General features: G+C 33.6%; 1 protein-coding gene across 3 annotated transcripts; it reads right to left on the minus strand.

Moving 5' to 3' along the window:
• Positions 1–31: 31 nt before the first annotated feature.
• LOC123321279 (zinc transporter 2-like) lies at positions 32–25,821 on the minus strand. Of its 3 annotated transcripts, XM_044908741.1 has the most exons (8): positions 25,702–25,782; positions 25,568–25,631; positions 10,446–10,648; positions 10,005–10,115; positions 6,822–7,122; positions 5,727–5,910; positions 3,930–4,170; positions 32–197 (listed from the first exon to the last, which is right to left on the minus strand). In XM_044908741.1, the coding sequence occupies exons 2-8, from the start codon at positions 25,573–25,575 to the stop codon at positions 55–57; spliced, it is 1,191 nt and encodes a 396-aa protein (XP_044764676.1). In that variant the 5' UTR covers positions 25,576–25,631; positions 25,702–25,782; the 3' UTR covers positions 32–54. The 3 variants fall into 3 exon arrangements, with proteins under 3 accessions (XP_044764676.1, XP_044764675.1, XP_044764674.1); XM_044908740.1 differs by having other exon boundaries at positions 25,568–25,821; XM_044908739.1 differs by lacking the exons at positions 25,568–25,631; positions 25,702–25,782 and adding an exon at positions 24,876–25,236.
• Between the last annotated feature and the right edge of the window lie 269 nt (positions 25,822–26,090).

Below are 26,090 nucleotides of genomic sequence, written 5' to 3' on the forward strand. Positions count from 1 at the left end.
ACTGGATGAACACAGGAAATAAAACAATGAATCAAACATCGGTAAACTTTAATTTCACACAGGGTTTTTACATTGACAACAATTTTCCATGATTTCTTGAAATTCTTCGATTTGTAAGGTCATTTCGAAAAAATTATACCTGTCCTGAATATTTTTTGTTGTTGTCATTAATATTGTTTGTGGATCAGTACCTTGATCTGAAAAAAAAATTCATGAGAGTGTTTGAATGTAATGCTCTAGTTAAATGTTTCATGAGGATGTTTAAATGTAATGAACTTAGTGAAGTTAAATTGTTTAATACGGGATGGCTCATTTCATTGAATATAATAGGTAATAATTATCAATGTACATGTAATTTCCAAAGATGAACTGAAGGTTCAACACATCGAAATTAACAATTTCCCCAAATTACGAAATTATCATCCCTTGAAGTTAAATTCGATTCAATGAAATGTGGAGTAAGGATCTAGTTCCAAGCATCTTTGCAGTTCTGATTACACCAGTCGAATGGCTAACATCCTGTCAAATGTGTTGATCTTCCAATGATACATAACCAGGAAATATTAATTCGGTACAAAGTTGTAGCCTCAGATCAATAAAAAACATGATCTGAGGTTGTAGCGATATTGAGTGTTTGAAAAATTCTGGGGGAAGCTGTATTAACTGAAAGGGCTGAAATCAAGGAACATATTTTGGAAATAATCGAGGATTAAGCAAAAACCAAGGTCTAACAGTGAATAAAGGGTGAAAATAAACAAAATTAAAACAATTTTACCCCTACCATCATGAAAGGAATTTCACACCCACAAGTTTATATGCAGGAAACAGATTTTGTTTTTGGCTCTAAGGCAATGAAAACCTCAAAAACTCTATTTCGTCCAAAAAACAACATTCTTAAAATGGAGTTAAGAAGTAAAACACGTTCTGAAAAGCCCCATAAAATTGTCCGTATTATTAATGCTACCGTATTATTACATAACTCATTTTTACACCGTGCAAGATTAAAAATAGATACGATCACTAAGATTTCGCACGTGTTCCTCTTGGGTGCGCCAATGATTCCTGAAAGGGTGCTGAAATAATCGAGCACTCCTCATACTCACCATCGAAACACTCAATGGTTATGTTCACAAACTTACTCGCAATGAGCTCTAATTACTCGAAGCGTTCACAAACGTACATTTGTCTTCCTTGGAATATGCTCCCTCAGCATAGCAATACTCATATACCCACTCTACTCTCGGAGTAAGTTAGTGAACGCAGCCAATGAAAACATCTCAAGTATCCCATGGTAGCTGCTTTTGTTATGAAAAATCTTATGCATGAAAAAATCACTCGAAAGTGAGATTTGATGACTGCCGAATTATAACAGTAATGGCAGCAACCCCTAAAATCTTAAATGGAAAGGGGGTTTGATTGACACCTTGTTTTGAGGCGAATCGATTGCCTTTTCAAAAATGACATGCACTTGACGCTTTCTATTATAGTATTTTCAAAAAATGGAAAATAAAGTAGAATAGTTACGAAAGCAAGAGATCATTTTATTAGGAACGATGACTTGGCAAATTCTTAAGTTACAAGAAATCCTGATCAAATTCATGTTTCTATCGCTTCTGGAAATCGGTAAAGGGCCTAGAGCCTGTTTGGACAATAAAGTATCGATAGAAATCTCCAAAAAGTCCAAATACGTACATATCTCTAATCAGATTACCAGGTAAGAAAATCAAATCATTAATGATGCCACAGAAATATTCCAGTCCCAATTCGTCAAACGATTTCCGACTTAATTATAAGTGTTTTCTCAGTTGGCTTCAATAATGTTTTCATTTTGTTGATTATTGAGTTCATATCTTTTTCAAAAAAATGAGAATCGATAAATTTTTATTTATTACGAACAGATCATTAAGTTGGCTTACTGGTTCTTTGACATGTGAATTATTCTTAGTTTTGAATCGAGACTTGTATGTGTTCTAATTCATTGTTCGACATGGTTTATTCAATTGCAGAGCGGGTGGAAATAATTTTCCTTTTTTTTGTAAACAATCAATGTGCGAAAAGAACCACAGAATTCTTCAATCAACGACATTTAGATAAACATGTTAATAGGAAGTATGTTTTGAAGCTCAAAATTTCGATTTTTCACAAAAAAACACTACAAGTGCCATGAAAACACCACTTCATTTTCAAATACTTAGTTAAGGATATTCCGAGAACTAATGCATAAAATGAAAAAACAATTACTGTGCTGAAATCAGTATAAAAATACCTTTCAAATGAGGTATCACTCACCCCATCTTCCCTATTCAAAAATTGGGGGTGAGGGTTGTAGTAGCAAGGGTTGAAGCGCTATGCGTCCGTAACCTACATCTTAAGTTGTCCCCCTCGAAACAGAAATCGACCTGTCCGAGCATTTCTATCGAAAAAATTTATTTCGTCTGTAATCTCGTCTGTTTCGTTTTCAAATGGCCACCCTGTATTTGAAAACAGGCCACGCCTATATCTCTAAGACCATTCAGAATTAACCCCCGTTTGGGGTTGTGTAGCTTTGCTAGATTTATGTAGTAGATGGGCTAAGAGTGTACAATGTTACTTAAAGACAGCTATAAAAGATCCCAGATTAGTTCAGGAGAATTCTAGGCAATGGTCATCAGTTTGCTTTCATTGGGAGCTACAGAAAGAGCCCTCTTTGTGAGTAACGCAGATCAGATCAACTACTCCTCAGTGTATATTAGTCTTCTGTGGTGCCCACAGCAAGGGCTCCTTGTTCCGTCCATCTTTCACTACGTTCCTTTACCCCGGAGCAAAGATTATAGAGTGTTATAATTTTTGCCCCAGAGTTGGAAACTCCAATAACCGGTTCCATTCCAATAAGCGCAACGTTCGCGCCTACTCTGACCAGGGCATCGGATATCTTGTTGCCTCTGATGCCTGAGTGACCGTGTACAATCTGCTTTCAAGTACATGTACCGAATTGCATTTGTCCGCTGCAAAATATCTTATATGGCATATTGATTGTTCGTAAGGAATTTTATTCACACTTCCCTCCAGCCATTATGAAGAAGTTGACGGGTGCGTGGGTTAGTAATGAAAATTTTCATCTGAAATGCCATGCCAAACCTGCCTAAAAAGGCGTTAAGGTAAGTCAGTGTCATGTAGAGTTCTGGAGCCGTCCGTAAACCAGCACGGTACCTTGAGGTAGAGATACCTCTGTAACAAAGCCAGTTATCCCTGCCGGAAAGCAGCCTACTGATGAGTTTTTAAATTTGTTTTTTAGTTTTTCTTAAGTCGTCATCAAGTCTTTGAATCATTTTGATGAAAGCTGTATTATTCTAACAACATCGTAACGAGACCATCAAGAATAGCTTCCTAGATACATATCTTCTGATAACTAAAAATGTATTGCTGACATTCAAAAGTTTTATTTGAGAAATGTTCTAAGAATATAGCTGATAGATCAACATACCAAAACTGAGTTCAGTTGAATCGTTCCAACATTTCTCATTGAATTGCACAGACTTCCTTTGGTATTTTTCAGACTATATTGTACCGAACTCATACTCACCACTTACCACTTTCGCAGCTATTGTTTGAAGTGTTTGAACAAGTGTTTGCAAATGTAGACTGTGTGAGCGCTACGAAACGTTTTCCTATTACAAAGATTACGGAGATTGTCTGTAATATGTGCCCTACTAATTCGCTCTTCTCTACAGTCATATAATAGTTTTGTGGTTTTCCGTTATCTGTGGAAAGTGGTAGTTACGTGTGATGAACCTTATTCGGTTTCACTTCATTCACATACAAATTCCTGTTTAGGTATCATATGCTAAATTGAACTGTTAAATCTTACAATATTTTGTCAGTTCTGTCAAAAATCCACATCGGTGGAAATAGAGGCCAATAAAATCTACAATCAAGAAAAAGTTACTCACTTATGGCTATATGTGCAGACATAGCAATCTTATCCAAACTCAAAGCCCATATCCTCACATTATGAACCCTTTTAACACCAGGAGTATCCATCAATGTGTTAATCACTTCCTTGAAATCGATTCCTCTTGGTGCACCTTCCATAAGGACCACTATTACATCTTTTATAATGTTGAAAGTTGTTATTACCACCAGTATAGAGAATAAGAATGTGCATATGGGATCCATAATTTTCCATTCCTCCTAGAAGAGTAGGAAATCAAATCAACCATAGACTGCGATGATAAATTTAATAAGCACGTGTTGTTGCGATAATGTATCATTCATTCACTAAAAAAAAATTGAAAAATTTCACAATTTTCATTGCTTTTCAACTTTCTATTCAGAATTGAAGTAACATAAATATAAAATTCGTCGTCAGTCGGGGTGGGTCAATTTAGAAATGTTGAGTCTCAACATCAGAAGTTCTCGAGGTTGGATGTTACCCCATATGGGACTCCACAGCCTTATTGTTGTTGAGGCTGGAACAAGATCGGCAAGTCAGGAATAGCGAGTTGGAACTCAGTATATGACCACTCTTATGAATTAATTTGCATGAGTGCCACTTGACTAAGCAATGCTGTTCTAAATAATGAGTTTTTGCCTCCAGGCTATAGCGATGTAGGATGCGAATAGAAACTGCCATCGTGTTGGAAGATCTCGTTGTGCTTGCTACATTTTCTGATGTTATCGAGTATAAAACATTCAAAATTGCTTTTCAGGTGTAATCTTTAGGGTGCTGTATCTAAGCAGGGGCTGCTTAAAATATTTTATGAAAGATTCACACTACTGAATGATCTATCGCACTATTTTTTCAAAGAGACTCAGCCCTAGCAATTATCTATTCATTTATATTGTACAATATCGTCTATAAAGTTCAATTAACCCTCTCCAAAAAAAAGGCTTAGCTCTTGCTAGAGATGAGCTTAAATTTTTCATGTCTGCACTCATAGTGCTAGATGAAACGGTGTTGATTGCAGGAGACTTCGGTTTGTCTAATATTGCTGAATTACTTTCAGGCTGTGTGAAGGTTTGTTTGTTCCAGGTTTTCTGTAGTCTCCTTTTCTTGAAGCAGTGTAGCGCTGTGTTTAATGGTAATGGATGATGTTAGATCTGGTTCTTGTTGATGATTCGTTGGATGTCACTGTTTCGCAGTCCAAAGATTTCTATGGTCAACAATTTCGTTTTTCTGTATGATAATGCTGAGAAAACCGGGGCATTCCATATTATCATATCAAGCATTACCTCCAAGATGTCCCCTGACGTAAATCTAATCGAGCTGGGGCAAATGACAAAGAGCCCTTGATGTCCAAAGACCACGTAAGGCTTCAACAGCGCCGGCGAGATCTTATGCGACAAAACCTTTGAAATATATTGGGCACGATTTTATGGAAAGCATGTAGAGAAAATGCCAAGCAGTTATCGATGCGAGGGGAGGTCATACTTTGTATTGAGATAGGGCAGACCTATGAATTTTTTTATTTTATGAAGTAAATTGGCTTTCTCTAGGAGTAAAACATAAATCAATTAAATATCCTCAACATTTGAAGGGCAGTTCATTAGTTGCCAGGTTACCCCTAATGTGATTATGTATTTCATAGAAAGCGGCAGAAAAAAAACACAAAAACTGACAATTTACCTATCTCTCCCAATGAAAAGTGTATACCGAAAAAACGTTTCCATATTTTAATATGTAACTTATATTGGTCAATGTAATGCCTAAAAGAGATGCAATTAAAAACAAATAACATTAGACCCACCTTGAAGAATATTACTATAGCTGCTATAAATACACCCAGACTTTGTAAGAAATCTCCAATGACATGGATAAGGGCAGCACGGACATTTATGTTCTGTTTCTTATCATCATCTGGATTGGTTTTGTGACTATGGTTTCCTGAGTGACTGTGACCGTGACCATGGTCATGCAGACTTAAGCCCATACTGGAATTGATTTGAAATTGATTACGATGTCAGACAACCCATTTTACAAAGAAGAAAAGGACAGTGTGACTGTGATAAATATAATTAAAGGAAAAAAAGGCATTTATATACTATGGTTCAGTCTTACATTAGAAGACCCAAAAGGAAAACAGTTCATATAAGAAATGAACAATATTACATAAACAGTGGAAGAAATGGGAAATAAGCACTGATAAATCTTCTGAAACTTTTTAGGGTTTTCACTCACAATCTCTGAAACAAAATCAATTAAAAATTGAAATAACCGATTTGCTGCTGCGAAAAATTCTTGCACTAATTTGTCAGGAGAAAATCAAGTAGAAAAAGTTGTTGCCTGACAATGAACTAAAAAAAGGAACTTTCAAATCTTTTCTACTTGATTTGCTCCTGACAAATAAGTGCAAGAATTTATGCAGGAGCAAATCGGTTATTTCAATTTTTTAATTGATTTTGTTCCAGAGATTGGGAGTAAAAACCCTAAAAAGTTTCAGAATATGCATAAGCCTCCCAGATTAAATTTCAATCGGCACTGAAAGTGAAGTTTGGAACTTAGCGCTTTTAAATCTATAACCAGGTTGGTCGCCCAGGTACTGAACTCGCCCAACGCTGCTTTTGGCTTCCCAAATTATCATATTTTTTCAAGAATCCGGTCAATTTGATAACCAGCATATACTTGGATCCATAAAAATATTTCGAAGGTTCTTGCAGAATTTGAGTATCATTTAACGAAATTTTCCTGAGATGCAGAATTTTATTTAGAGTTTTTGTTTAATGTTTACTCATACTATATGTCTATGAAATTTCGCCTTGTCATCAGTTTCATCTTCTGTGACTATTTTAGTTACAGAGAGCGGAAAAAACACATCCATATTATTCAAAACAAATATACTTACATCAGATTAACCACTACTCCAAGACCTGATGTAATTAACATAATTTTCGTGTCTATTTCGAAATCGTTATTAATCAGTCTTAGAAAAGCTATGTACACTAAAATTGCTGTCACCACCCATATCATGAGTACTGACGTTAACGCTCCTATCACTTCAGCTCTATACCATCCGAAGTGCATACTCTTCGTTGATGGTCTACTTGCAACCCATAATGAAAATAGGGATATCATAAAACTGGCGAAATCAGTTAATAAATGTGCTGCATCCGATGCTATAGCTAAACTATTCGATAAATATCCCCCTAGAACGAAAAAACTTTTGAATTTAATAATCCATATCTAAGTTATTTTGAAAGTTCTGCATCACCTCTATTGTACAGGGTGGGCAAAATTGGTTGTCTACTGAGGGAATCTCGAGAACTATAGCAGCTAGAAGAAAAAGGACGGCACATTCTCGAGCTCTTTTTTCTTGACTTATTCAAAACTGAAAACAGATCCAGCCTAACGTTCATAGATTTTGAGTTATGAACGAAAATTGAGAAATTGTCATTTTTAATGAAGCTGAATAACTCGCTTATTTGAACTCGTATGCGAAATCCGTTGTTACATTCTACAGGCACTTTTTTACGAGGAATTCGAATATGATATTAAGAAATTTTTCGATCCAGTCATTTTCGAGATACGGAAGGGATTTCTGATTTTTCAAATGTAAACTATAGTTTAAAGTTCTTTCATTTTGCTGCAATTTTTTTTCTGATTTCAAAAATGTATCATATGTCACTATTCACTTGAATATAACCTAAAAAAAAATTCAAACTTTTTTCCTGCTTTTCGATTCACTGTTGAATTTTCAGTAGGCTGGCGTATCCATAGCGACCGTTGAAAATGCATTATCGTTCGTGAACTCCACATAATCCTATGTGAACTTAACCTTCTGCGATAGGAATCACCGACTGACGAATAATTATTTCTTTTATATATCGATATCGAGATCGATATCCTTTTAAAAAGATTAAAAGACTTTCGTCCGATTATCAAAGAAGAAAATTTATTCAATTATCATTTTTATATTTGTGAAAGAAACTTCAAGAGTCAGTAATATTATAAATCAAATACGATAGCTCTATAATTATAATTTTTACAGAAGTAAGATGATGAAAAATATGTACTTCTGTCAAAGGTACTGTTCGAATTGTGAACCATCATAAGCATGCCAAACATCGCGAGAACAAACGATGGCAATTTAATCATCGAAATATTTATTCAGCAATCCGTGATTCCAATGATAGAGGCTCAGGTTCACAAAATATAATGCATATTCAACGGTTGCTATGGTAACCCAATCTACTTATAGTTCAACAGAGAATCGAAAAGCAGGAAAAAGTATTGAATTTTTTACTTACGTTGTATTCATGTGAATAGCAACATATTATACATTTTTGAAATCAGCAAAAAAATTGCAGCAAGATGAAAGAACTTTTAATTATAGTTTACATTTGAAAAATAAGAAATCCCTTTCGTATCTCGAAAATGATTGGATCGAAAAATTTCTTAATATCATATTCGAATTCCTCATAAAAAAGTGCCTGTAGAATGTAACAACGGATTTCGAATACGAGTTCAAATAAGCGAGTTATTCAGCTTCATTGAAAATGACAATTTCTCAATTTTCGTTCATAACTCAAAATCTATGACCGTTAGGCTGGATATGTTTTCAGATTTAGAATAGTAAGGAAAAAAGAGCTCGAGAATGTGTCATCCGTTTTCTTCTAGCTGCTATAGTTCTCGAGATCCCTTCAGTAGACAACGAATTTTGCCCACCCTGTACATCCAGATATCACAATAAACCAGTCATTCACTGGATATTGTTCTGATATATCCATTTTATAAATTGAACATGTCATATAAACCTAAAAAGTATTTAAAGGATGTCACGTGATTTAGGTTAATTAAAATATTTTTGACAAGGAATCAAAATTAACGTTTGCAATTTCGGAGTGAAAGCTTTGTCTAGGAGAATAACTCCTTGTAAATTCTTTGAGATTCGTGTGACTTTCGGTTTTACCGAAAGTGACACCAACTTTCGTTTTTCAAATAATGTTTGAATGTTAAATTTTCGAATTTTTCCTAGAAAATTGTCTTTCAACATTACAGGTGAAATTAGGAAAACAAATCTGAAAATGGAGTTCCTCAGACACATTACTGCCATTGGAAAATTGTCATTCTTGGGTTTCTGTGAGAAATGAGAATAATGTTTTTATTTATTTATTTATTCAACTAAATAAATCAAAACATTATTCTCATTTCTCACGGGAACCCAAGAATAATGTTTTTGTCGCATAATAGTTAAACTTACAAATCCTGATGCAAACAGCTTGCCCTTTTTTAACTATTATTTCTGTTTTTTGTGCTGAAATATGTCAACCCCTAATACAGTTTGCGGTTTGCGTTAGAACTTTCAATGCACTCTAATTTTCCCATTGGAGAAATGTATTGCAATGAAGTAAATACTTTTATGAAACACTTAAATTCTTCCCACAATATCATGCTCAATATATATTATTTTAAATTCGGCGGAGATAACATATATTTATTTAGCTATAACTCTGAAATTATCAGATTTAGGTGTAGGGAACATCACATGAAAAATATTCAGTATTTCTTAAGAATTTCAAGAGTTATAAAATATACAGTGTTATTCATTTGAAATAACACAATAACAGTGTTCATTATCATTCCGAAAAAAAGGAAACATCTGAGAAAAATTTAAATACCATAATATTGGACATATCACAAGATCCTTGCACACCAAAATCTAAAAAAACCTTGCGATCCGTTTTCTAAACTACAAAAAACTGTTAAAAAAAATGCACATGAAGAAAAGTGTGAAATTACGAACGCATAGGCATTTTCTACAAAAATTATTTTTATTCCTTGTGTTTCGGGGTGAAAAACTCATGATAACCTTCAGGAAAAATATCCTTCCGACATATCTTTCAATCGGTATATGTATCATAGGAATCTTACTTATTTGGGGAGTTTTTTTTAAAGGCATATCAGAGTTTTGTCTGTTTGAAACCAATATGTGACGAGTCCCATTTCATAAATGCACTGTTTTTGTGAGAGGTCAGAGTGATGCAAAACTCTCCAATTCATTTGGACGATGAACAAATTCTTTACCTACCTATAATTTCTGCTAACATAAATACTAAACATAATGCACTGGCCACAAGAAGTCTATTTCTTGCTTTTTTATCAATTCCTGATTCATAATCTCGATGACAGTGTTTTTTAACTGAAATAGAAGTTATATTATTCTCACATAATATACCATAAAAAACAGAACCAACATGAACATTAGTCTAATGGAAAAGAATGCAAATTCATTTCATTTACATTATTCTTCATTTACATTATTATTCATTTATTTTTTTTTCTGAGACAGACAAGTTTCGAAATTAATTGAAACTATATTAACTCTGTGAATTTGGTATCTAAAATCCTGTTCTCTTCCAATTTCTTTTACGTCAAATAATGATGCTTCTAATGATTTTAATTGAAAAAATCTTCAAATAAGATTCGAAAGAAACATCGATGTTGAAAGGCTGCCATAGCTTGTACTCACGTAACTCTGTCGTATGATAATTTTCTTTAGTATTTGTGTTCAAGTTGTCTACAGCTACAGTAGAATCTAAATTCATTACTTCACTCTGTAATACTTTGCAACATCCTGTACTTGGATTTCCATGAACACAATATATAATTGTTTTCGTGCTACCGACTGATGGCCTCTGAAGTGTCCCATAGTTAGCTTGGTTATTTTCGGTTCTGAAAAATATCGAAAACTTTGAAATAGGTATTGAACAGTTTGCGTAGAAATTTTGATTTAGAATAATTTCCCAACTTTTTAGTTAAAATCTCTCCGATCAATGACTCGGTTTATTTACGTTTCACTAGCTTTCACCTGACATAACATTTTAATTTTTTCATCAAATCAGGTGTGAGATGGAGTCTGAGTTAGTTAAGGTTATTGAATGTAACATCTTCCAGAAAATAGTCTGTAAATATAATATATGAAAGGGAAATTAACGGCCTGTTGACAAATTATTGAATTCTGAAAGTACCTCTTCAGGCGGGATTCGAACCCGAGGCCCTATTATTGCCGAAAAATTGCACTTTTAGTATAATGAGAGACTATCGTAGATTTTGCAGTGATATTTCATGCCATTTTAATTTCATCAACGTTAAAAGAGATATAACTTTTTGGCATTTTTTCTCAATACATATTCAAAATTCATGAGAAATTCTCAAATTGTGCACCCAGTTGTTTCTGAAAAATGTGGAACCTCACTATCACAGAATTCTGTTCTTATACAGGGTGTGGCGTAACGAAAGGATAATACGGTGCCTGCGGGTAGAGGACCTTATGGCGGTTCAGGAAAATAAATTTTGTTTATTTTTTTCCTAAGTTCGACCCAGCGTGGTGTGAAAAATGATATGGTTACCTGAGTGCCAAAGGAAGAGAAAACATGCCTGTTTCATTGAGATTCTGAAATAGTATAACTCACTCCATTTCCAGAATTAAATACAAAAAAAATTTCTATTACAATGAGGTGGAGTTTGATGTAAGCCTTTTTCTTTAATTTTTAGCAACTGAAATGAGACTTGAAGCAAAATAAAGCAATTATTCATAAGAAGTTGTAAAGCATCTAGTAGAGCTCCTGATGCCCACTTTGAACACTTTTTGTGAAACTCGATTCAATTGAACGATATTTTAAAATTGGTTTTTTTCTCTCGCATTATTTCATCATTAAGCCCTATAGTTATAAAGTTTATAGTTTTCAAGCGAAGTTCAAGTAACGAAGTGAATTTTAGCATTTTCATAATTAAGAAAAAAGCAAAAAATTATAAATTAATTTCTATTATATTGAGTCAAGACTTTCGTCACAGAAATGCTGAAATTCAATTCATAACTTGAAATTAACTTGAAAATATTGATTTCACAACGTCGGGGTTCAATAATAAAAGAAAACGAGAAAAAATAACAATTTTAAAATATCGGTTCATTGAATAAAGTTTCACAAATTATGTTTGAATTGGTCACCATGAGTTCTGATACATGCTCTATAGTCTACACTTTCTAATGAACAAGCGTTATTGCATATCAACAATTTTAAAATGAGTATCGTTTCATTGAATTGAATTTCACGAAAGATGCTCTAAGAAGCCACCACGAGTTTCAGTACATGCTCTATACCTTCTTATTAGATGATTGTTTATTCTGCTTGCATTTCTCATTTTAGCTGCTAAAAATTTTAGAAACAGTGTTTACATTAAACTGGGCCTCAACTGATTGCAATAGGAAATTATTTTGTATTAAATGCTGAAATTACAGAGAGTTATACCATTTCGGAATCCCAATGAAACGGGCATGTTTTTTCGAGTGTTTTTTCTTGCATTGGCTCTCAGGTAACCAAACTATTTTTTACACCGCGCTAGATTGTACTTATGAAAAAAAATAAGCAAAACAAAAAAGTTCAGTTAGATCTTTTTTTCATGAAGAACTATTCATGCGCCTCAAAAATAATGAATGACATTCGATAGATCCTCTATTCAGGAATACTATCAAAAACACAGTTTGAAAAAATTCTTTCATTTGGAGTCTTGCCTGCAAAACGAGTGGCGAAGGGTGTAATTCTCTTGAATTTTCGAAAATCTCCAGTATCTCAAAAACCAAGGCACTTTTACCAAACGTAAAATATATTTTTCTGAACCGCCATAGAGTCCTCTACCCGCAGGCTCCATATTATCCATTCATTACGCCACACCCTGTATATGGATCATCCTCGTTAAAAAAAATGCACAAGTGAGAATTTTAATTTATGTTTGTACAAATCCGATCTAACGGTAGCATAGATTAGTGTGGATTCACTGAAATCCACACTGAATGAATTGATAATTCTTTGAAATTATTTAACAATCTGGCTCAGATACGTGACTTTCAGCTTACTAAAACAACACGAAAAATTTTATTTGATACAATTCAACTATAACATGTTGATGCCGATAAGATTACATCGCACTAAACGGTGAAACGAAATGGAATCCATAAAAAAGATGATAAGAGCCTCAAACTTCCCTATTATATTCATTATTATTTATAGTTGTTATCATGAAAATGTTCAGCTTTTAAATAATTGTTCTGATGTATGTCTATTTTTAGCAGTTAACGAATCCTAATAATTAAGATTTCAATTTCAAGATGAATATGTAGGCTAGGAAAATTTTTCTCCAGATCAGATTCTTCATCTACTATGAAATCCCAGATCAGACCAGGACTTATTATTGACTGCCTAAATTTAACAGCCACTCCACAGGAGGTGGAGCATCAGGAAACAGTTTCAGACTGTTTGTTCCATACCTATTATTTATTTATCATCAGGAAGATGCTCCTTTCAGCTACAGGAAATGATTAAAGTTGCTAACAGACTCTCACGCAACACTTCTGTACGAATACATATACAGGATGTCCCGGAAAATGTGGGAAATCTCTGGGATTCAGATAGAACATAAAAAAAAAGATGACAATTTCCCATAATTATTTTTCCTAGCTGCCCTCCCTACGAAGATACGACCTCCTAAATGACGCCACTGGAAATTCATTTTAGCGGAATAAATTTCAAACTACTTCAGAAGATTTTCGAAAATAGATTTTTCGTCTGATGAAGGAGTCTGATATAGACTCCAAAACGTTACAACTTAGAATTATAATTTCAACGTTATTTATTTTCAGTTCATTGTCAGACAACAATTTTTTCTAGTTAATTTGCTCCTGACAAATCAGTGCAAGAATTTACGCAGGAGCAAATCGTTGATTTCATTTTTAATTGATTTTGTTTCAGAGATTGGGAGTGAAAACCCTAAAAAGTTTATGAAGAAATGCAGAATCCTCCCAGAATAAATTTCAATCGATACTTCTGTCTAACACAAAATAAAACTTTTTTTTTCCTTCAATAACTTTCGTATCGCACTTTTTTGCAGACAAAAAACTAGACTTCATGTTATTTTTAATAGAAATTAAAAAATTACTTACTTCTCTCATTATTTTTTTTTGTTTTGAAAACGAGTTCATTTTATCGACACTGAACAAGAGTACCTTTTCTTTAGCTCAATGTACAAGGTATCCAAATTTGTTTTTTTTAGCACCTTATCATACAGGGTGTAAAAAATGTAAGCATTAAAATGTACAACCCAGTCCGCCCCTGGTAAACTGAACAAGCTAATTGAAATTTGAGTGCGGTGATATAAGAGGTACTTACTACTATTAATCATATCAAATTTTCATCAAATTATATCCAGTAGTTTGAAACTTATTCCACTAAAATGGATTTCCAGTGGCGTCATTTAGGAGGTCGTATCTTCGTAGGGAGGGCCGCTAAGAAAAAAATTATGGGAACTTGTCATCTTCATTTTTTATGTTCTATCTGAATCCGAGAGATTTCCCACATTTTCTGGGACACCCTGTATACTGTTCAAACAACTCGAAGAACTTCTGTTTATCGGGAATGCTCAATAAACATTGACGCTTTTGCCAAATTTCATTATCGATCGGATCGTTCAGTGTACAGCTAGATTTGTCGGCATAATGAATGTTTCCATAGAAAAAATAACTAAATCTATGTGCACCTATATTGACCTAGAGAAAGCCTTTGATGCAGTCGACCAGGAAAGATTATACTTGAGGTGTTGGAGAGGGTGAAATTTTGAGGGATACCTTATAATCTCATAAAGAGGTACTTAGATAAGAGAAAACAATTTATTATAATAAGAATTAATTAGGGTGCATACCATGCACCCACTGATATGAATATCAACAAGTGTTACGACCTGAATCGAACTAGCGAATTTGTCATGTCAGGTCAACGAAAGGGAGAATGTTCCACCGAAGAAGAGTAGATGCTGACCATGTCATTTGACCTCATTAGAGTACTCGAGTACCATCTAAGGTGCGTTCAAAAAAATTCGTCCTCAAGTTAGCATTTTGGATTTCTGTTGAATTGAAATGATCAGCAAATTATGGTTTTAACGGACGTGTAAAAAGCTTCCACTATTGATTCCAAATTCAGAATTGGAGAGAAAATAGAAGAGGAGTGGAAATATTCAATGAAGTTCCAGTATCCCAATGTTGCTGTAGAATGTAGATCATGACCAATCTTTCCAAAGTGTGCTGACGAAACAGATATGTTCAAGCTAAAAAGGAAGTGGTCCACCAAAGAAGAAAACCCCAGAGTTATTCAGAAATAATGAAAACACGATGACAGAACCTCAATAAACATCTGTTCGGGTTTTATCTTAAATGGCTAGAGTATCCGTTGGCATATGCATATGCCGCACGATGTTGAAGTCCATATTCTGTTCATTCTGTGTTTATTTGTTATACCATACGCTGACTCACCAAGAATAGTATAATATCTATGGTTTCTACGTAAAGTTTGGGTCTGGAAAAGCCTGTATATATGTTGCAATCTGGCGAATGCTCCGGGTATATCAAACTTTGGTGTGATTTCGATCATGAGAGATCATAGTCCAAGAGACAGATCCAAAAAAAGTCTCTGAATTTATTAAGCCTGTTTTTTTCTCAGGTGATTACAATCATTATATACAATAAAATACTGCGGTCAGTCAAGTGGATGTTAGAACATGTGCCTCAGGTGCGCGGTCAAACATGTCGTGATCATCGACATAATAAAATCAATTTCTTAAGGCTGAAACTCTATAAACTTTTGTTTTTTGGTATGTAAATCAAAATTATGACAGTCAGTCAAAGTCTAATCGGGACACAGCTGGTCAGTCAGCTTTAATGTGCGTAGCGTCGTTTATAAGGTGCAATTCGTTTATTTAGCTTGAATTTTTTTTTGTTTCTACTACTGATTATATTATTAATAAATAAAATGGTCACTCAGCCATTCTGTAGAACAACGCCCGTCAGTCAGTGGATAAGAAAATTTTTTTCGCTCTCTATAGATATTACATCATAATTATCACAGTAACACATTTTTTCTAATAAATCACCTCTGTGTCGCAATTGTACCTTAAAATCTCAGAAATAAAATTCGTTCGAAATCACTAGTGTACTCAACGAACGCAGTTATACGCACAGGTAAGAACTCATTGAATTTCAAACATTTTTAACTAATATTTATTTAATTGATTAAGGATAACAAGCTATAAATAATCATCACATAATTCATCATCTGAATCTTCCATATCATTATTCTCACTACCGTGATCTGACACGTCAAGCTCAGGTGTTGCAGAATCTAAAAAATAAATGAATTTGTGATTGTCTAATTCAGATAAAGATATTTCTATACCTGTATTTTCTTGTAAAGGTTGAATAATAACATCCTGTACAAGTTCTGGTAATTGATCGCCTTTGCATCAATTCTGATTGGCATGGTGGCATACTCGACCCATCTACATTACTTATTTTGATTTTAAAAGGATCGTTTGTGGTGCTAAGACATTTATACGTCTTTGAAAATAAAACGAATCTTGCCGCGTCAATTAATTTTATTTTTTTCAACCCGTATAAATGGCAAACAAATTCTTGAACCTTATTGAACATACATATTATACATATTATTCTGGTTGCTTTCATCTGTAGGTGCAAGGTCAGCGAATGTTTTTTGAAAATCTTTGCTTTGCTTCATTATCTGCAGTGGTTTCTTTTATATCTTTCTTGTGAAGAGCAGGGTTAAAATCACATCCAGTCAAAGCATGCAGTCCAGGAAGAGCATTGCAAACAGAATTTCCTAATTTTTGATGCATTCCACTGATCCACTGACATTAATCATCTTTTTATGATTTCCAGTTCCAACTTCTATCTACGCGCAATAAAGCTGACTGACCAGCTGTGTCCCGATTGGACGTTGACTGACTATCATAATTTTGATTTACATACCAAAAAACAAAAGTTTATAAAGTTTCAGCCTTAAGAAATAGATTTTATTATGTCGGTGATCACGACATGTTTGATCGCGCACCTGAGGCACATCTTCTAACATCCACTTGACTGACCGCAGTATTTTATTGTATATTATGATTGTAATCACCTGAAAAAAAACCAGGCTTAATAAATTCAGAGACTTTTTTTGGCTCTGCCTCTCCGTCTATCACTGATATTCTGAAGCTTTCCAGAGATATTTGAGCTTTTAGATAAATTTTGAATGTTCATGAAAAACTTCCCCATTTCGAATGAGAACCCCCTTTTTTTTTCATCGAATTTTGATGATATTCCTAAAAACCAATAAAAAATGTCTCATCAATCATATACCTAAAATCGACAATTTCGAAATATTCAACAAATAACTCGTTTCTAAGGTGAGTAACGCATTCAGTTCATTCATTCTTATTATCAAATAATTCAAAATGGGTAATGCTAAACATCAGGAATTATAATCTGCTAAATTCATTTTCATTTAATGCCATTTAAGTTCACTGTTTAAGTTTCGCAAGATGCCTGACTAAAGAACATTATTTGAATCAACAAAAAATAATATAAAAGACACTGCTCTTGTCGAGCACGAAATAGAAATCAGACTTGATTTTAACTTTGATGTAAAAGTGAGTAAAAATTTTAGTATCAATATCTAATCATAAAAACAGCCACCAAAATTGTTATTTGGTGGTTATTGTCTTCTCGCTCCCATAGAATGTCTGCTCAATTTTATTTCTGTCAATTTTCTGGTTTATAAGGAGAAAAATTACAATATTAGTATTACCACTCCACAATCTGAAAATGAAACAGTCTGTTATAAAAATAACCTTAAAATTGTAGGCACATTTGGAAAAACAGTGAGCAAAGTTACAGACGTAAATTTAAAAAGAGAAGAATATTATTAGCTGGTTTTGTTGTTTCAGAAACAACGTGGCTAGAGTGAATCCAAATGCACTGTTTTCCGCTATCTGTCAATTATTAATTATTACACATATTGTGGGTTGAGAAAAACACAAAGAAACAATAAATGAAAAAGGAGCAGGGAGAGAAAACTAATGTTTTCTTTATTTTGAAGATAAGATTGAAATTCGATGTATTGAGATTCGCATATTATCTGTTCTTTAATTGCCCGAATGTCTGATATTTTATGGAAATCATTTCATGTAAAGCCTGTTTGTAAGAGCCGAAAATTCTCTGGAGAATTCTCTACCAGAAAACAGCAGAAATTTTTTTGTATGCAACGGAACGGTGAATTCTACCGAAATTACGTATGTAGGTGAAAAGAATGCACGTTGCATGAATTCACGAGTAAATTCTCTAGAGAATTTTGGGATGTTGCAAACGGGCTTAAGAGTATTTTATTCAGAAATTTTTAATTTTTTTTTATTTTTCTCATAACTTCGGAAATATGTTAATGACAAGTTTTTTGAAACCCACCCTGTATACGGTATGTTAATCCATTCTTAACAATAGTGTAAACTACCGTACGCGATTTATGTCGGTTCGATATTTTAAGTCGTTAATTTTACATGCACTTTTACATGAAGAATCGGGACTTGGTTACTCAACCTTGTACCTTTGCTTCTTTCCGTATTCAAGAGTTGAGATGATGTACATATTTTCATTTCACCTTTTATTATGTTGATGAGATTATTCATTCATTTATTTTTCGAATATTCGTTGGCTCATTATTTTTTTTCTTTATGCGTTCATATATACATCAAATTTTCTATACCTTTCCCACGCTGAGTGGTCTATGAGACGATAACGGAGAACGGATCATACCTAGTATTGTTCTGAAAATTTGGATGTTTTTGGATCTTAGGGTTAATGCTTCTGATCTATCTGATTAAAATATTTTCAATGTTGCGACATTACCGTATATGCGAAAAAATACTACAAACTTCGTTATTCGCTTTGAGACACTCTTTTTATCATTACTTTTTTCTCTTCTTTATTTCCATCCGAATATTTTTGTCCCGTACTTCCCTTTCCCTATGCCCGATACTTTCGGAGATATTAACAAAAAGCCAAAAACTTGGATCCACTGAAATAGGCATTGAAAGAGGCATGGAAAATACATTTCGGGAAGCTAAAATTCGGAGAATCGGTCACTGAGATCCTGAGAAGTTCCGTATTGAAAAAACTTGGGTTATTATATACAGTCTGTTCTTCATCTTGACACTCGGTACGAAAACGATAAAAAGGTTTCAAATGGAACACCCTATTTTTTATCTGATATTTTCAGGCCCTAGTACCTAGTACCGAAATTTTCAGAACAATCCAATGGTTCTCCGCAAACGTCTTTAATAGGCCACCCACTGAGGAAAACCCTGTATACTATGGATATACCTTTGTATATCACAAAGTGAGTGAAAAGTAAGTCACAAATTTCATATCTTCGGTATATTCACTTTTTTATAGAAAAATGCTAGAAGTGGTCAGTTTTTGTTTTGAATTAAGCAACTTCTTATTACATACCTATTACGACTTACTTAAAATTGAGGGGTTGGTAGTATAAAGAAAATAGTAATTTTGCTGAGGATGATTTGGTCATTGACAAGGTTTTTTATGGACCGTTTCATAATACGGATGAAATTTTTAAACTCATTGAATTAGAATTTTCACTTTTTTATCTATTTTGAGTTCAATATCATACATACACTTCGTTATCAAAAACATGTGTAGTAATCAATTGATGAAATATTTTCAATAAAAATCAGAATCACAAAAATAAATAAACATGTAATTGATGAGTTCTTTATTCAGTTGATTAGCGACTATACACAGTGTCCCAGCCTATATAGGCAAACTTAGATAAATTCCGGCAACTTTACAGAGTCGATGGAATATTTACTTGAAATCTTTTTCCATCCTGATGTGATATAAACACTTCTAGCGTTGGAATGAACACTGAAACACTGAAAGTGGTCATTCGAATGGCGAAGTAGTTCTTCGTAGGACAGTCGAATTGTCTTCTCACCTTTGGGATCGATTTCCCATCTATTGTACATGCTATATCACTTGACTCAATGAAGACATCTTCAAAGTTTCTTTTTGTTTTCTAATGTCAACTCTAGAAAATTCCAAGGGTTTTGAAGCTTTCATGAGGTCTAAGTTTCTACACTGAAGAGCAGTAAGAGCACTAGACTAGAAACAACTTTGGTGATAATATTCAGATTTTTATATCCCAATCCGTACTGATTTTCTAAATGTGGAAATCCGTATGTTTATTGAATTGATGTGGCCGATACCATAGCATCTTCAGGTGGGTGAAGGTAATCTGAAATATTAGGTAGCGAAACAAAAATATATACACAAGCATCATATACAATAATATAGAAAATGAAACTATCTTTTAACTTTCAAATAGTTCATAATAAAATCTTTATTCCTCGATGTTATCGAAAACTATCATCTAATCTACCCTTAGATTTCAACAAAGTTTTTTATTTTTTTCCCATTTTTTTTATTGTCGTCAATCTGATCGTGGAGTCAATTCCCACACAGGGAATTCAAATACTTGTTAATATATTTTTGTGTCGGTACCAAATATTTCAATTCACCCACCTGAAAATGCCATTGTGATAGCGAAACACGTGTCGTGGTTTGAAAACTCATTTTGTGAAAAACGTATAATCTGTTTCAACTTCCGTGTTAGTTTGTTTGTTTGTTTTTCCGGAACTAAATGTCCGATTTTGTTCGAAATTCCACTATAGTAAAGAAAATGTATATATAGTATAGTTCATAGTTCAATGTTGATTTTGAGGATTATCTTCGAAATGTCGCAAGAGGTCCAGGTAATCATGCACGGGGGATATTAATATAAATCTACTGTCTGATTCAGATATTTCCGAGAAATATTAGAACATTTTTAGTAGTTGCGGATTTGAGTCATACATTAACAAATATACTCGACCAGAAAGTAAAACATGCCCCGACCATCCTCTGGGTAGAGCATCCCCAACTGTAGATGTCACATCTTTCATATTCAAAACTGATATTACAGATCATTACCTCACAGCGATCACAGTCAATTTGGACCGGGATACTTGTGAAAAACCAAAGATGAATGATAGTGGGATCAAGAAATTTGTTAAGTATGCTGCACTTAGAGAAGACCTGAACAATGAGAATTGGAGCGATTTATACTCTTTGGATGATATAGATGAAATGACCGAGTATATAATTGAGAAGATCAAAGCATATATTGGGAGAAATACAACAGTAATAAAATAAGAGTGAAGAAAAAGAAAAGACCGCGAAAAAGGTGGATGACCCCTGCGCTCTTAGTATCAGTTAACAAGAAGGAACTCATGTTCAAGCATATGCTGGAAGCACCAAATGATGTGGGTCTTCTGAATTGTATCTTTTGTTTGACATTAATTGTCAATACATAGAAACAGAGACTGCATAGAAACGGTAATTGCAAAATTAAATGAATCAACGTTTCTATGCAGTGTCTCTGTTTCTATGTATTGACTATTAATGTCAAACAAAAGATACAATTCAGATGATTTTGGAAAATTGATTTTCATCTGATGAAGGAGTCTGATATACAGGGTCTTTCACGAGGAACCTCACCCATATTTATATGGGAAACTACTGAACGTATTTTCATGAAATTCAGCACTTATAAGTATTTCACGATGCTGATGAAATCTAAAATATTTTCAAGGCATGCGCACCTCCGGTTTTTCCGGAAATGACGTCAACTTCCGTTTTTCAAATTAGAACACCATTTTTTTATTGCAGAAATAGATTCCTTAGAAAATTTCAAGTTATTTTGATGTAACAATTTTCAGTTTTGGTTGGAAAATTCTCTCTGAGCGGGAAAATTCGAAAAAAAAATCGAAAATAGAGCTCCGCTGAAACAAGAATAACTTCGAGGGTTTTGGATGGAAAATTTTCATTTTTGGGATTTTTCAAGATGTAAGATTGATGTATCTTCTTTAAAAATCGAAATCGCGATTCATGATACAGGGGGTGAAAAAATCGCTTTCAAAGTTAGGGATGACAAAATCGTGAAAAATCAATTTTTTCAAATTAGAACCCCATTTTTTTATGGCAGATATTGAATCTACGTTAAAAAATGATGATTCGAATCAAAATTCGCCATCTTTTTAGGAACAACCTGTAACTTTTTTCTCTTGCATATTAGGGTAGTAAAATCTAAAACATGGTTTAAGTAACAGTTCCTGAAAATTTCATCTTTTTGGCGTGAAGGGAAAAGAAATAGCTGAAAATTCAAGAAGAAAAAAGGTGAATAACTCAGAAAATATCCACTTTAGGGCAAGGGTGTGATGCATACACTCACATTACTTTTTAACGTAGATTCAATATCTGCCATAAAAAATGGGGTTCTAATTTGAAAAAATTGATTTTTCACGATTTTGTCATCCCTAACTTTGAAAGCGATTTTTTCACCCCCTGTATCATGAATCGCGATTTCGATTTTTAAAGTGGATACATCAATCTTACATCTTGAAAAATCCCAAAAATGAAAATTTTCCATCCAAAAACCTCTAAGTTATTCTTGTTTCAGCGGAGCTCTATTTTCGATTTTTTTTTCGAATTTTCCCGCTCAGAGAGAATTTTGCAACCAAAACTGAAAAATGTTACATCAAAATAACTTGAAATTTTCTAAGGAATCTATTTCTGCAATAAAAAAATGGTGTTCTAATTTGAAAAACGGAAGTTGACGTTATTTCCGGAAAAACCGGCGGTGCGCATGCCTTGAAAATATTTTAGATTTCATCAGCATCGTGAAATACTTATAAGTGCTGAATTTCATGAAAATACGTTTAGTAGTTTCCCGTATAAATATGGGTGAGGTTCCTCGTGAAAGACCCTGTAGACTCCGAAACGTTACAATATAAAATTATTATTTCAACGTTCTTTATTTTCAGTTCATTGTCAGGCAACAATTTTTTCTAGTTGATTTGCTCCTGACAAATTAGTGCAAGAATTTACGCAGGAGCAAATCGTTTATTTCATTTTTTAATTGATTTTGTTCCAGAGATTGGGGGTGACAACCCTAAAAAGTTTCAGGAAATGCAGAATCCTCCCAGAATAAATTTCAATCGATATCGGAGTGAAGAAGACAGGGGATAGATTAGGTGTAATATAGATAATGGCTACTATTAAGGAAAAGAAAAAAAAAGGGGGGGGAGGTAAAGGGTGTAATTTTTTTCTCTATGTTACAGTATGCTTTGATTTTCGAGGATTGAACATTCACACCACGTACAATAGCTAAAGCTTCTGTGGTATTTTGTTTGTTCCCGTATTCAAATATTTGTAGTGTTATTTTAGTAGCATGTTTTGATTTGGAATAAATATTATTATTATTATTAATTGATCACTTGATCAGGTTAGGTTCTCGTGTAACATTCATTCCTATATAATGAAGAAAAGATGAAAAATATCGATGTTTTCTAAATAAGTCGTGCATGAAGCTCTTGATTTCAGGCTGTAAGCGGAAAATGACCAAGTACAATTTAGTAGAGCTCGAGAAAATCTATAAAAAAGTCCGCGGAGAAATATAGCTAACTTTCGAGGATAACCGACGATAACCAAGTTTAACATTTTTGATTCAATCCACAACAATGTTACATTTGAAGACTGTCTACACTTATTTGCAGATGTCCGATTTTGATGAGTAAGTTTTTGTGTAAAATTCATTCCTATGTTATGAAGACATGAGAAAAAATATCGATTTTGTCATAAAAAAGTCGTGAATGAAGCCATTTATTTCAGACCTTTATGGCTGACGCTGGGTAAACTAGAAAAGATAGAGGGAAATGATCAAGTACAATTGTGTAGAGTCATTGCATATTAAATTCCCACAGTTCAATACTCAACCCTCCATTTTAACACTCATTGGTAAACGTCGAAAAGTTTCATTGAAAGGCTGCGACAGCATACATCTAACTTCCGATCACCATTTGACCATTTTTAAATCAATCCAATATGTATGGCACTCTTTATAGTTTACCTCACAAATTCATCTCAATTGGTTATTGCGATTATCGGTTATCGAATTCGATCATATCACATTACGAATTTTCAATTAAAACGTTGATTTCAGTTCGATCTGTAAAAATGAAATTAGAATATTTTGGAATTGGGAACTATGTAAAAATTTGGCAGCGTTCTTGGTCGGAAATGAACTGCTTTGAAACTAACTTAACATTTCGTTTTGTTTCTGTGAGAACAAATTATTCGAAGGTCAACATGAATTTTATTTTGTTGGTTATGAGGATTATGAAAGAAATTGAATCCACAGTTATGTGATTTTCCAATCAGCCAACTAATTCTCAGTTCTAGATTGACAAAAATGTGAGTGAAGAATTTGAATTGTGGAAGCAGCTGCCAGAATTTTGTGTGCAGAAATACAATAGTTTTGTATAATAAATATCAGAATTTTCAAATGTTAATAATATTTGCCCTCATGAAGAGACACTTGTCAATCGAACACTATTTACAGACATAAACAATCAAATATCGACCAGGGTCCAGATTCAGTTCGTTATGATTAATGCATACATATCTATTTTTTTAATACAATACCGAATTACACAAAAATCTTTACTATAACTAGCCTAATTTATCCACTTGGTGTATTTTGAACCAACTTCGAAGTTAGTTGTTGAGAAATACTCAAGTAAAATAGTGAAAGGGGTGTTTCAAATGAAAACAATCTAGCCGTATCATTGAGCACTATTTTGGAATCAGTCAAAATGAATATGAACCTATCTACAAATATCACAACAATTAATTTCTAGTGTGTGTGGTCGCGTAAACAATTCCTTCTTGAGGCGAATGAACATCGGTCAACACAGTTTACCTATTAGGGTACCTAATAAAAAACTTTACATGTCTAGAATCATAACTTCACTTCAAAACTTTGATCACTTACTCTTGTCATCCATATAAATAATAATTGATGAGACACCGGAACACATTACGAATTTTGATTATTTAGGAACCAATGAGTTGAATAACTGAAGCGCATCTTATAACTGATGAAGAAGATGAAAATAAACATTTACTCACAGCAATAAGGAGCGATCTTGATCTTGCATGTTATTGGGAGAAGCACAACAAATATCTTGTCTATTTACTCCAGAAGATTCCCAAAATGTTCAAAATTCCCTAATCTCCGTATCTCTGATATCTCCAAGTCCTTATCATTTCATATTTTACTATACAGCTATCAAAATCAGGATACCCAATTTGCACCCGATACGACAGTATTATTTATCAGTAAGTTATTTGAATTTCAGAGTCAAGTCTAGAGCGAAAGGTTGTGATGGACAAAAACATGAAAATGTGAATGATCTCAGTTTACTATTGTTAACTCATGTTTAGTTTTCAATGGCTCTGTGTTTACCATGCCATCGAAGTAATGCATTTAATTCAGGGTAAATAAAGTGACGAAACATATGCGGTGAAAATGATAAACATGAGGAAGTTCTCACTGTATTCCACAAGAATGAAATAAATTGCATATTAATTTGTTGATTACTATGGAATTTCGAGGAAATTTTGGAGATTCCAGGGGTTGTAATATTTCTTCGGTGTTCGATACAAAAATTTATTCGCGGAATTTCAAACCAATAGTTATTTCTTATTTCTCGAATCGGATACTGGTGAATTTTTTTACCCTAGGCTATCACTGCAAATAATTTTATAATCTTCAGATTCCCGTAGATGAAATCTTCTGAAATAAGTTTGAGACCACTTACCCGGACATTTCACTAGATAATTATTATGTCTGTAGCCGAGGGACTTCAGATATCATTCACAAATTTGAACAACCAAGAAATAATTTATCAATTAGTCAAAAAATGAATGTAATCGATGAAAACTTTAAACTTATCTGATAAAAACCCAGTGTTTATATGCTCGTTTTGTGCCATCTTTGGATTGTAAGGTCATCGCCGAGTACCAAACGTGGTGTCTGCTTATTTGAATAGTTAATCCGTCAAGTGGTGGTGTGCAACATTCTTCGAGGATGAAAAAAATTGTTTGCGCAATTGAAGTTTTGTTTGATAAGAGAATGAACTCGAACAGCGTTATAGGAAAACGTTGAATTTGTACCTAATTTCAACGAATGCGCTGGTAAAAATTGTGGAGGCATACTCAGTTGCCCGAAAGTGGCATTTCATTTGTCAATATCCCAACTATAAAATATCTATTTCAAGCTTAAAATCTGAAAGAACTGTCAGGAGACCGGCAAAACATTATTATTCAACAATTCTGAATACC

The sequence above is a fragment of the Coccinella septempunctata genome, chromosome X, assembly GCF_907165205.1.
Source record: "Coccinella septempunctata chromosome X, icCocSept1.1, whole genome shotgun sequence".
In the NCBI taxonomy this organism is placed as follows: domain Eukaryota; kingdom Metazoa; phylum Arthropoda; class Insecta; order Coleoptera; family Coccinellidae; genus Coccinella; species Coccinella septempunctata.

Bases quoted from the DNA above. Each gene is read 5' to 3' on its own strand.
- LOC123321279 (XM_044908739.1), bottom strand. From the start codon at position 24,904: ATGCAAGATCAAGATCGCTCCTTATTGCT. The intron at 10,116-10,445 runs GTGAGTACAAGC...CTTCTATTTCAG, and splicing joins TTATCATACGACAGAGTTAC to TTAAAAAACACTGTCATCGA. The intron at 7,123-10,004 runs GTAGGTAAAGAA...TTTTCGTTCTAG, and splicing joins TATGTTAGCAGAAATTATAG to GGGGATATTTATCGAATAGT.